Below are 12,353 nucleotides of genomic sequence, written 5' to 3'. Positions count from 1 at the left end.
TTCAGTGATGGATGCACCTGATTTTTCATTCACATGGAGACAACCTCTGTATTCTGGAGGGAAAAAAAATGTTTGCAAAGACCACCAGACGGCGCCTGCCAGGGGTAGAAGGGAAAGGGAAAGGAGTGCCTGACTCTGCCGCAGGGCCCCCTTGGTGTCTTCTCCTCATCTCCCTACCACTCTCCCCATTCAGCTGCCTAGTCCCTCTGCAGAGAGGCAGAGCCAAGGGGTGGGGGAAGTTAATATGCATTTGAGATTATTAGCCAAGTGCTTCCCACTGGTACAATTAGACGCCCCACCCCCTCGTCTACCCCCATCTGGCTCACTGCACCCACCCACCCACGCTCTGTCTGCCCCTCCTGCTCCCTCGCTCTCCTCCCTCCCACGGGACTTACACAGTTCTGCACAAAGGCAGGGCAGTGGTGGAGAACTGCACCCAGGTAAACGAGAGCAACAAGCTTCTAGATTACAGTGAGCCAGTGGTGACAGCATCAGGAAGTCCTTACTATTTCAGAACGACTGACCCTCTGATAACCTGCAGCTAGGAAACCCCAGTGTGGGGCATCACTCCTGTCTCCACATTAGCTACTCTTGGGAGACTCACTGGGAGAGAATTGAGGAAAGGAGGTAGGGAGCCAATTCCTAGGACCCTCAGTGAAGTGATTCACTATTCCACTCCCTAGAGGGGTTGCCAGGGCAACTTGGCCTCTCTTTAGTTAGGTTATGCTATGGCTTCTCATATCTAAAGCACATTTTCCCCAGGTGGAAAACTGTCCTGTGGAAGGGGGTCATCCTGGCAGTACCAGCAGCTGCTCAGGGAAGAGAAAGATACATGGGAGATGGGCAAAGGACCCAGGGTTGAACCAAGGCTTAAAGGTGAATGGGACGTGCAAGAAAGGTGGAAAGGGGCCATAAGAAACTGTCCATAACTTTCACTCTGCTTTGTAAATGAGTGTGTTTTATACTGGATCCAAAAGAACATTTGGGTGAGGAAAGACTCACAAAAAAAAAAACATCGTTGGATATTTTATTTTTGGCAATTCAGGGAATCTAAAATAAGCATTTACCCAAAGACAGAGGAAACTGGCTCACCTTGTTGGTCACCCTGGAGAAGGAACCAACTAATGTTCCAAGGTGTTTCTCTACCCTCTTTCTTTCCAAAGGAACTGGGGGATTAGCAGAATAGCTTCTCTCAGCTCTAACTTCTCTTCCTCCAGGTAGATCCCCTGGTTTAGCCCAGCCAGCCTTCACTTACTGACCCTCCTTGGAGAGAACTATGTACTGAGAAAGGAGGAAGCCAGAACTCCCTTATTACAGCAGCCTGCAGAAAAGATCCTTAGGGAGATGGATTTGTGTAGCCAAGCCTCTCTCTCTTCCATTTAGAAAATCCACAAACTAATCTCCAAGAAAAGATGTATATATGTATGGAGTTGATGGAAGAAAGATACTGTCTGGAAGTCCCCTCTGTACCTCCTGGTAGTGGCTGGCTAGCATTGGAGAGGGTACCTCAGTTATCCTGGTACATTCTCCAATTAAGTGAAAAGTGGGGGTAGAACGGATTGGCCTCCTGTTGAGTGAGTCCCGGGACCGTTTCCCTCTCACTGCAGTCTGAGCTTACTTTGGAGGAATGTGCAGGGAGGAATCTCTCCCTCCCAGGGGCCAGGGAAGATGGGCAGGAGGTGGGGCAGCACACACAGCACAGACAAAAGGTTCTGCAGAGCCCTCTTCTCTCTGGCGCTTGGGTCCCTCGGCTGAGGGTGGCGCCCCATCTGGCCACTAAGTGACCTTCTGGCGAGTGACGCCCCCTTCCCTCGGGGCCAGCGGCCCGGCTGGGGCTGGTCCTTTAATAGGTGCCCACATCTCTGTCTCTCACTCTGCACCTCTACAAGGAATGCCCCTCCCACCCCTCTCCACAAACACCCGCGATGCCTTCCCCCATCCCCTTCTATTGTCTTCAAAGAGATAAGTGGCTCCCACCAAACACACCCAAATGCACCTCCCTTTTCTCGAGCTCCCATTTCTCTGAGCCTTAGGGGCCCAGAAGCGAGTGCAGGGTTGAAGGGGGGAAGCGAAGGGGTAACCCGCAAGAACTTGGCACCGCAGACCCACCGTGTCCGCCTCGCAAGGATGCCGGTGACCTGTAGATTGCAATAGGCACTGAATGATGCTTGCTGCTGCCATGGAAATGGTGGATATGGTGCGCTCCCAAACTGGACGCCCCCCATGCCACTCCTAGGAGGCCGCTGAGGGTGAGCGGGACTATCCAGAGCAGGGCCAGGCGCCCCCCTGCGCCGCTGCCGCCGCTACCGCCACCCCCGGGCGAGCCCAGCTCGGCGCTGCACCGGAGCATCCTCTGGTACATGGCGGGGCGCCCGCCGAGGGGCAGCGCCGCGGGAGGCAAAGTTTGGGGCGCGAGGAGAGGAGAGGGCGCAGGGGAGCGGGCACGCAGGGTGGGCTGCGGGGCGGGCCGCCTCACCGCGCCAGGGCACCCATCCTCTCCCTCCTTCGGACAGTCTTCTCGGGGTCCTGGAGTCTGCCGTGCCTTGCACCCCAAACAATCCGAAACATAGCCGAGGCGAATGCAGCTGGCTGGGGGCTTGTCCGGAAAGGCAAACCCGGGGAACAGCAAGCGCGGAGAGGATGGCTGCTCCCAGATTTCCAGGGCTCCAGGTTCTCGAGAGATACTCCCAAAGAGTTTCGGGCGAGAGTGCGTGCCGGGGGGTGGGGAGCCGGGAAATTGTTTAAAGCTCCTCCCGGAGGGTCCTCACTTCTACATGACAGCCATCCACCACGAATCCACTAGGTAAATCCATTTAGCATTGTGTGTGGGGACTGGGGAGGCCACTTCGCCGGCCCAACCTCCTTTCAAGGGAGCAGCAGACCCCATAGAATCGAGGCGCCCCTTCCCTCCATTCAGCCCCGGCCGGCTCGCCCGCTCTCGCCAGCCTCCCCCGGGCAGCGCGCAGAGCAGCGGCGCGCATCGCCTGCTCCCGAGGCAATCTCCGCGTCCGCCGCCTCCTGACACTTACGCCCGGCGAGGGGTTCAGAGGGAAGTGTGCACCCTTAAGAAGGAAGCGGGGCTCCAACAAGGGAAAGAGAGCTAAGGAAAAGAAGCAGACGAAGGAGTGGGGAACTGAAAAAAAAAAGAAGTGGGGGGGGGGTGAAAGAAAAGAAAAAGAAAAGAAAAACCACACACGCTGGCGAAGCAAGGGGCTCTATGCAAATCTGCAGTCTCCAAACAGCAAATCACTGAAGCTCGGATGCAATGCAGAGGACGAGCCTATGTAACGAGGGAGGCTGGTCTAGCTTCCCACAAAAATCGCCCTGCTTTGCCTCTCCCTCGCATTCTCTACACATCAAAGGGACACGTGTACGGCGATGCGTGGAACACCTAAAAAGCAACTCTCCCTCCTCAACCAGGTGATCCCTCCGTCTGAATTACAATGGCAAATGGCACCCTTCTCCTACCCCTATGGTTTAGATGTAACCAGTGTCTTGAGAGCTCTTAAAAGGGAAAGAATTCGGCTCTTTTTATTGGACCAAACTTATTCTACCAGGTGTTCAAACCCAAACTGCTAAATATGGCTTGACACCATCAACTCAAGCATCGATTCTAATGATCTCTTAATTACACATACTACTCAAAACAAAGGGTCCTCCTTCCCACAACAATATCATAACTCATGGAAGGCAGTGAAAAGTTCAGGGGACCAAAACTCACAAGAAGGGGAAAAGGTGAGTAAATTTGGAAGCTGGAGAAGAGGTTAAAAAAAAAAAAAAAGAGGGAGAATGAAAAGAGGGGAAGAAAAGTAAACAGCCGAGAGAGAACTGATATGAATGAAATTGCTTATATTTTGGTCAATAGATTTGGGAGAGTTTAGAAGTCTGGAGATCTCTACAGATGCCCAGCTGTGATGATCTTTTTGTAAGGGTGTTGTTCTGCCTTTCTCTCATCTTGTCTCATGAGGAAAATAACTCAGAGAACCAAAATTTCTAACTCTGGAGTGCCCAAGGGAATTTATATTCTGTTAGTGAAACACAGCATGTTTAACTAGAAGACGTGTTTCCTTGGTAAAGTCCAGCCAAGCCATCACACACCAAAAGGTAAAACTCAAGCAATGCAAGTGGATTGGTAAATCCAAATTCAGAATTGGGACGATGAATGAAACATTCCCCAGGACAAAATGATGAAATATCTAGTGATTGGACATTTTTGGTCTTTGAATAAAGACAAAGCCAAAAAAAAAAAAATTCCAAGTACACACAACTTCTCACAAGCTTCTTTCAATCTGTTATCAACAAATACATACACCTGCATTAAAAATAAAAGAAAGAAAGAAGTTCTTGGATGATTTGTTTCAAATCAGCTACTCATTTGAGTGGCCATATGGACTGTGTGCTTCTTATGAGTCCTTTCAAAGAGCCAATCATGTCACTCTCATAGTCACTATTTAAACAGCGTCCATGGACCTCCAAATCAAATCTAGAATAATCCAACATATTACATTCTTGTCAAAAGCTTATTTGATTTTACTAAATAATAATTCCTCAGCAGTTCATTGATACTGTTTAGCCTTGCTAGAGAGGTGTTTAAATAATTTTTTAAAGGTATGTTGCTGTGCATGGTGGCACACACCTGTAATCCCAGTGACTTGGGAGCCTGAAGCAGGAGGAGCCTGTGTTCCAGGCCAGCATCAGCAATTTAGGAAGACCATGTCACAAAATAAAACAGAAAAAGAACTGTGGATGTAGCTCAGTGGTACAATGACTTGGGGTTCAATACCCAATACTGCTTAAAGAAAAAGAAGGTACATCTCTCACCCTCCCACTGTGGCTGAAAGATCAATAGAACACAAATCCAGTATCTTCCACTGATTCCCATTTCTGTGGTTGTCCCCAGGCCATTTCCTCTTCATTTTGTTATTGTTGTAACATAAGTATTTTCATCCACCAGTAAGACTTGTATTTATTTTTAAGATATCAAGTAAAGCTTCAAAAGGGAAAAGGAAAATCATCTTCACAGTATGTTTTTAAGACTATCAGTCCATATTCTGAGTTTGACATTTCACATCATGAGTGTGAAAAGAGCACTAGATTAGGAGTTAGGAAACCTGTGATGCATTATTGGCACCATCATTTACTGCTTATGTCACATTAGTTACTTAGCCTCTCCCCGAGGCTCCGCAGCTTCCGTTATAAAATAGTCATGTTCCCATCTTTCCTAACAAATCTCATGGGGCAGGAAGGATATAATGCAATATTTAATGTTACTTTAAAAAATATCAAACTCCCTACAATTAAAACATCACACATCTCCTCTCATATAGATATAGCATAATTGAGCTGATTAGCATATACAATACATTGGGTTCTCTTCTGTCTGTAAGATGTGAAGTATTGCATTGTTCGTCAGTTACCCTAATATATGGTGTTAATCTGTCCTTCCTTTCCCAACTAGGTGGCAGATTCCTGAGAGGGACAGGAATCAAGTCTTCATTTGTACTCCCTCTAGTGCCCAGCATATGTGAAACATAAGTTAATCTCAGTACATACAGTCAATTCTCATTACTTTCAGTGGTTGTGGTCTAGAAAGTCACTGTGAACAATGAATTAGCAAATATTGAACTATTGTTCCTAGGGATAAATACAGGGTTAGGTTCCTGTGCCTCTCTGGTCACACACTTTGATCAACTGATTAATGTATAACTTTATTTTCTTTGTGTTCCAAGAGATTATATTTAATATACTGTTGCTTCATTAACTTTAAAATCATGACTAGCAAGTACTTTAGCTCATGCCTAGATGAAGCTTATCCAGCACGTGTGTTCTCTGTAAGGCATATCAGCCTTCTTGCACTTACCAACATTAGACAGCACTTCAGCATTATGCTTGGGTGCTATTTAAAAAAGCAAAATCACTAACAAAAAGCATGGAAATGTAAAAAACAAACAAACAAAAAAACCATGGAAGTAAAAAAAAACTGCAAATAGGGCACTGGTTTTCAGTGTGAAAGCTGAGACAGGAAGGCAGAGCATCACCTTGTTCAATCTCAGATGGGAACATGTGTCAGGAACTCAACTTTTTCACTATTCTCTGCATGACCGCTGATGACTGCCAAAGTGCCACAGGTATTAATTTGGGGGTTATGAATAAATTTCAGCAAGGAAAGGAGGTGAACTCATATCTATGAATAAAGAAGATCAACTGTATTTTTTATTATCTTGATTACTAGGATATAATGGGGCAGGGTCTTTGGACAGTGATGTATATAAATTTAAGTCCATCTGAATAGAATAGGTATGGAAGGTTCTGGTAAACTTTCCCAGGATTGTGCAGTGGAGAAGAGGCTCCCCTCCTCTCTTTTCTTTTATTATTGTTTTTTTTTAGTTTTACATGACCATAAAGTCCATTTTGATATAATTATACCAGCATGGAATATAACTTATTCTGGATATACATGATGTGGTGTATTCATATATGTACGTAGGAAAGTTATGTCAGATTCATTCTACTGTCTTCCCTTTTCCCTCCTCCTGTCTTATTCTGTCTGGGGCCTTGGGAGATAAAGTCAGGGTTAGGGAAAGGATAGGCTAGAAATCTTAGTTTTACTGAATTCTCAAGAGCTCAAGAAGAAATATTTATGGCTGCCTTGAAAGAAGAAATTGTGGCTGCAGTCTTTCAGGCAGATGTCTAGGGCACCTTCGCAAAACTTAGGAGGTTCTGGGGTGGCTGCAGTGCTGCTGGTGCTGCAATATTTGTTATAAATGGCAGTAATTTTAGGGAACAAGGAGCAATTCTCTGTCCAGATAGTGGAGAAAAGTTTTATGGACCAACACATGCCTAATCTGGGTGAAGCAAACAAAACTTGTGCTTACTTTATATTTTGGGTCTCTTCAGCTGGTCAGTCCTTGAGCTTCAAATTACATTGCCTAAGGGAAACTGAGGCAGCACCTGATAAACTGCTCTTAAATGAGCACAAAACATTATTAGAGGAAACATAGTATTAGGCTATCTGTAATTTACACTTAAACATTTCAGCACAGACACTGTGATATGAGTATGTTGTTCTGAACTCCACAAGAATATGTCCCTTCATCAGGAATTTCTGTTCCTTTTCTTCTGTTTTCTCTTTTTTTTTCTTATTTATTTATTTATTTATTTGTCATCCTTTTCCTTTTTGACCTTTTACTAAAGAGACAGGGTCTCCCAGTGTTGCCCACAGTGGCCTCAAACAACTGAGCTCAGGTGATCCTTCTGCCTCATACTCCTGAGCAGATGGGAGTATGTGTGTGTGCCACTTTCAACTCTTTATAGGGAATTTATGTCCCAACATCTCAGCCAGAAGTGACAGAAGCCAGAAGTGGCCTCTAGAAATTTTGCACTATCACCATCTCAGTTATGATGTGGCTTTGTTCATTAACTAGAATATACATTGGAAATAGGTTATCATTGGGGAAATTGATGTCTTGTCAATTACTAGGAGGTTAGAAGTGGTTTATTCTTACTGAAATCATTAATATGCATGAAACGTAATTGGCCAAAATCTTTCATAGACAAACTCAACTTCTACTTAAGTAGTGTGTATTATTTTCAGAGGTATCTGTACCATGAGGAATGGTGGCAAAATAATAATTCTAGAGGAGGTGAACTGGATGCTGTCCCTGAAATCTTGTCATATTTACTCAAAGGAAAAAAAAACTCCTTTTTTGCAAGACAGTTTTCAGGTTCCTAAAAGAAAAAAAAAAATTCTGGAATTTTTTCAAGCTTCCAGATCAGGCTATAAAATTTTGTAACTACTTATGGACAAATGTTTTTGTAGCAAAAGTTCATCTGATCTTGCATTCCTTGTCACCTGTACTGGTGAAATATCTTGGAGAGGCAGTTAACCCTTACTTGCCTCTAACAAGTGTGGCTATTTAGAACTAACTAGAAGAACCTACTGGTTGTGGGAACTAAACTCTCCAAACTGACTCACAGATGATGATTAATGACCCACAAGAACACAGGTAGCATAGGATTAAGAAATGGAAGATGGGTTTGCAAGTGGAGGGGTGAAGGCAAAAGAAATGAAAGGAGACAGAGGAGGAGAGTGGACAGTAGGATTTCAGAGAACTGGGAAAGAACCAGCCATTCAAATTATTTTCTCATGTTCCAGAATCAACCCTTCTATCTCAAGGAATAGGATGGTTGTCAGATGGACACTTTCAACCTTTTAATGTTTTTCCTAAGCTTAATTGGAAATCCTTACAGCTCAGTATTAAGCTTTCTAAATAGAAAAGTAGACACTAAAAGCAGCAGAGGGGAAGTATATTAAAACCCACAGGCAGCACTAATCTTTTAAAAATTAAAAATGAGGAGAGTGTCAGTCTTGCATTTTGTATTTCTACTGATGTCAGCATAAAGACAAGACAAGCAGACCCCACATATCCATCTACCTGTATTTCAGAGTTTAAGTTGGGAGAGTCAAGGGGTAGAGGCTCAGAAGAGGTTGTGATTTGTGGAAGTTGTAAAACTGAACCCTTCTTTGTGTTATCGTCGATCCCTAAGTGTATTCTGAGAAAAAAAAATCATAAGAGTAAGAACATGGAGAGAAAAAATAAAATGCTAGCACTAAAAGAATGCTTGGAAATGTAGTGCAATCTCTTTATTATTCAGATGACAAACTTGTGTTACAGAAAAGTTGGGTTTATTTATGACGTATCTTTTGATGTATTTATGCATCTAGAAACGCACTTTCATCTTCCACTGCCCATAATGTAGTCAGAGACATAGATTGTGAATTCGGTCAATTAGCTATTACTTAGAGCTTCCACACTGATATAAATCGAGGCAGGGGACCCACCAGGAGCCAATATAATGCCCAATTCACTTACATAATTAAAGTCTGGACATGCAGTTTGACTTGTGAAATATGAATTGATTTATTTAAGTCAAGGTTAGTTGTGCTTAGGACTGGAGTATTTTATGATCTCTAACCTTTTTTAGTCTTGTTTAATAAAAATGTCCTTTGTGACATCCTGCCTAAAACCTGGTGCCTAAAGCACCAAGGCAGAGTCACAGGGGCTACAATACAACTAAGTCTGTCAGCACTGTGGGCATTACGAGGCATCAACCATTATTTATGTGCCATCTTTCAATCACTGTCACCATATACTGTTTGTCTACTTTTTTTTTCAACTAACTTGTGTTGTTGAGAAACTCTACCACACCTCCAGGCTCTTTGAATGTGTGTGTCCTCAATGTAGTGGAACAGCATGTAAAGCTGTGCTGTTAATACGGATATGACTTCGGGTTTAATGGTTCCTTGCCCCAGTTTCCTCATCTGCAAAATGATCAACACTACATATAATGTATTTAGAAATTTATAAGCTATATTAAGCACTTCATAAATACATTATCATCCTTTATTCATATGCACATAGTGGTGTAGCAAGATGCTAAAGGAATGAAGAAAATAAGCTGTGATGTGGTGTTTAATTTAGCCATATTTTAAACTCTCCCTGCTCAATCTATAGTAAAATTCACCCATCTCCTGGACAATTTATTAGTCTAGCCTTGGTTTCTCTAAATCTATGATGTTCAAAATTTAGTGTACCAGGAAACTATCGGAAGGACTGTTAAATCACAGATCACTCTGTTTTCCATCCCCTGGATCTTTGGAGGACCCTCAACATTTACATTACTAACAAGTTCCAAGAAGATGCTGAATTGCTAGCCCAGGGGAATAAGACTTTGAGAACCACTGCTCTGTCAGTAAGGCAAGCTCCTTGACACAGGTTTTGGTAATGAACGTATGGTGAGCTTCTCATTAAGTTACTCACCAATGACCTCAGTCCTTTTAGCTGATCGTATAAAACACCAGCCAAGTCAGGGTACCCTAAGCATAGGCAATGGAGCCATCCCCATTTCTCTCCTTTGGAGTTATCTCTGAAGATTTCAAAATGTCTATCATATAAACCTATTTGCCCTCATCTTATACTACAAAACTATAAATTCCCTTTACTCTGGTTGGAAAACCCCGTCTTCTTTCCCACCTTGATATTTGAGCTCTTCTTTGGCTAGTATCACTACTGGCTAAAGGCAGAAAATGAGACATCATACTAGGGTTCAGTTCTGTTTCTACTAACGTATAGCTATGTAGCCTTGGGCAGGTTATTTAGACACAATTTTCCCATCTATAAAAGGGGCCATTAACTAGAGAGCTGGTGTGTGGATTAAATGAGTTAACAAATGTAAAGCATTTAGAATAGAATAGTACCTATAGAATAGAATATAGCCTGTATAATCTATACATACCTGCTTTGTTCTTTATGAGGTTTACTCTTTCTTCATTTTTTATAGCAGGGAGAAAATAAATCAAAATTTATGATACTACTTCTTTTCCAATAAAACCTACGATCACTTATCAAAATAGTCAACCACCATAATGAAAGCAAGAAAGAAAAAGAGAGAGGTAGAGGGAGGGAATGGGGGAGGGGAGAAAGAAGGAAGAGAGAGAGGGAGGGAAGAAAGGGAAGAAAAGAGGAAGGAAGAAAAAAAAAAACTCTACAGGTCCTGGCAGTCAGGTCTGACCAGCATCATCTACAGGAATCAATGCCATAAACTAACAGTCACAGCACAGTCCCTCATAAACATCCAGCACTACAGAGGAAAGAAACATGAGATTGTTGAGAATGGAACCAGAGTTGGAGGAACAACTATGAGGCAAGTTAGAGTGATGCTAAAACTAAAACAAAATTTGCAAATTCTCTAGTAAATACAGATATTCAAATCAGGAACCAGAAATCATGTACATAACATATGTTTAATTTCCTGAATGCCCAAACACTTAGAGCATAAACCAATTTGATCTATCTTTAAGAATTTATGTTCCAGAGCCTATATTACCATTTGAATGCACTGAAAGGAATTCAATCATGCAATTCAGATGGACTCTTAAATAGCTTTATTTGGGATCCATAATCCAATCCGCATTCAACCCAGGATTTATTAGAATACATATATATTAGATTACACATTTTGTCATAAAGATATTTTTATATTACTACTAAAGGTAAGTTGGTATGACTCTTCTACTGTAAGGATCTCTTTTCCAGGTAAAGTCCAAGTTCATAGCATATTTATTCTGCACATCAAAATTTACCTCCATATAGCCTCTTATCTCCCCTTGAGCTTAACTTTGGCAGCTTTCTCCATAGTCACCCCTGCTCCAGGGACATAAATTTCTCACCACCTAAAACACACCATGCTTTTTTTTTTTTTAACTTTGTCATTATCCATGCTATTCCCTCTGTAAAAACTACCCACTCCTCTCCTTTCCTCTCTTAATATTCCATTCATTGTACTATCAAATTTTAATACATATTTCTCTGTTGGAAAATTTTCTAAACTCTTCCAAGTTACTTGCTATTTCTTCAATAGACTATCACAAACATCTAAAAATACTTATGATATGTAATGTGTTCACATTACTATTATGCTGAATGAGTAAATGAAGTATTAAAACAACCGGTAAAATCCATTTTCATATTTAGGAGTTTAAAATGACCAAACCCCTCATACATTGTTGGTGGGACTGCAAATTGGTGCAGCTAATAAGGAAAGCAGTATGGAGATTCCTTGAAAAACTGGGAATGGAACTGCCATTTGACCCAGCTATTCCTCTCCTTGGTCTATACCCAAAGGACTTAAAAACAGCATACTAGAGGGACACAGCCACATTAACATTTATAGCTGAACAATTCACAATAGCTAAATTGTGGAACCAACCTAGATGTCCTTCAGTAGATGAATGGATAAAAAAAAAGTGTGGTATATATACACAATAAAATATTACTCAGGTATAAAAGAGAATAAAATCATGGAATTTGCAGACAAATGGATGGAGTTGGAGAAGATAATGCTAAGTGAAGTTAGCCAATCCCCCCAAAACAAATGCCGAATGTTTTCTCTGATATAAGGAGGCTGATTCATAGTGGGGTAGGGAGAGGGAGCATAGGAGGAATAGACAAACTCCAGATAGGGTAGGAGGAGAAGGGAAGGGATACATGGGGTTTGAAATGATGGTGGAATGTGATGGTCATCATTATCCTAAGTACATGTAGGAAAACACGAATTGGTGTGAATATATTTTGTATACAACCAGAGATATGAAAAATTGTGCTCTATATGTGTAATATGAATTGTAATGCATTGCGATGTCATATGTAAATTTTAAAAATTAATAAATTTTAAAAAATGACCAAACCCAACACAAGAAGTAAACAAATCCTTTTTGATTTATCCATGAAGGTTTTAGGTAAGTTCTCCTTATTACCTAAAATATATTTTTAAACTCGGGCTGAATTTTAATT

The 12,353-nt window shown here is 42.2% G+C and overlaps 1 protein-coding gene across 45 annotated transcripts in view; it reads right to left on the bottom strand.

The window, feature by feature from the left end:
• Nrxn1 (neurexin 1) overlaps window positions 1–12,353 on the bottom strand; it is a 1,065,676-nt gene that overhangs the window by 399,837 nt on the left and 653,486 nt on the right. For 2 of the 45 annotated variants that reach the window (XM_078029224.1, XM_078029226.1), the window contains exon 1: window positions 2,110–3,176. The exons of 41 other annotated variants lie outside the window; for them this stretch is intronic. In XM_078029224.1, coding sequence (XP_077885350.1) covers window positions 2,110–2,362 — 253 coding nt within the window. In that variant the 5' untranslated portion in view covers window positions 2,363–3,176. Of the gene's footprint in view, window positions 1–2,109; window positions 3,180–12,353 lie in introns of those variants that run through there. 2 more of the 45 variants (XM_078029227.1, XM_078029225.1) reach the window with 2 other exon arrangements.

Source organism: Ictidomys tridecemlineatus, chromosome 12 (genome assembly GCF_052094955.1).
Source record: "Ictidomys tridecemlineatus isolate mIctTri1 chromosome 12, mIctTri1.hap1, whole genome shotgun sequence".
NCBI classification, from domain to species: Eukaryota; Metazoa; Chordata; class Mammalia; order Rodentia; family Sciuridae; genus Ictidomys; species Ictidomys tridecemlineatus.
This window is presented reverse-complemented; position numbering and strand designations above follow the sequence as displayed.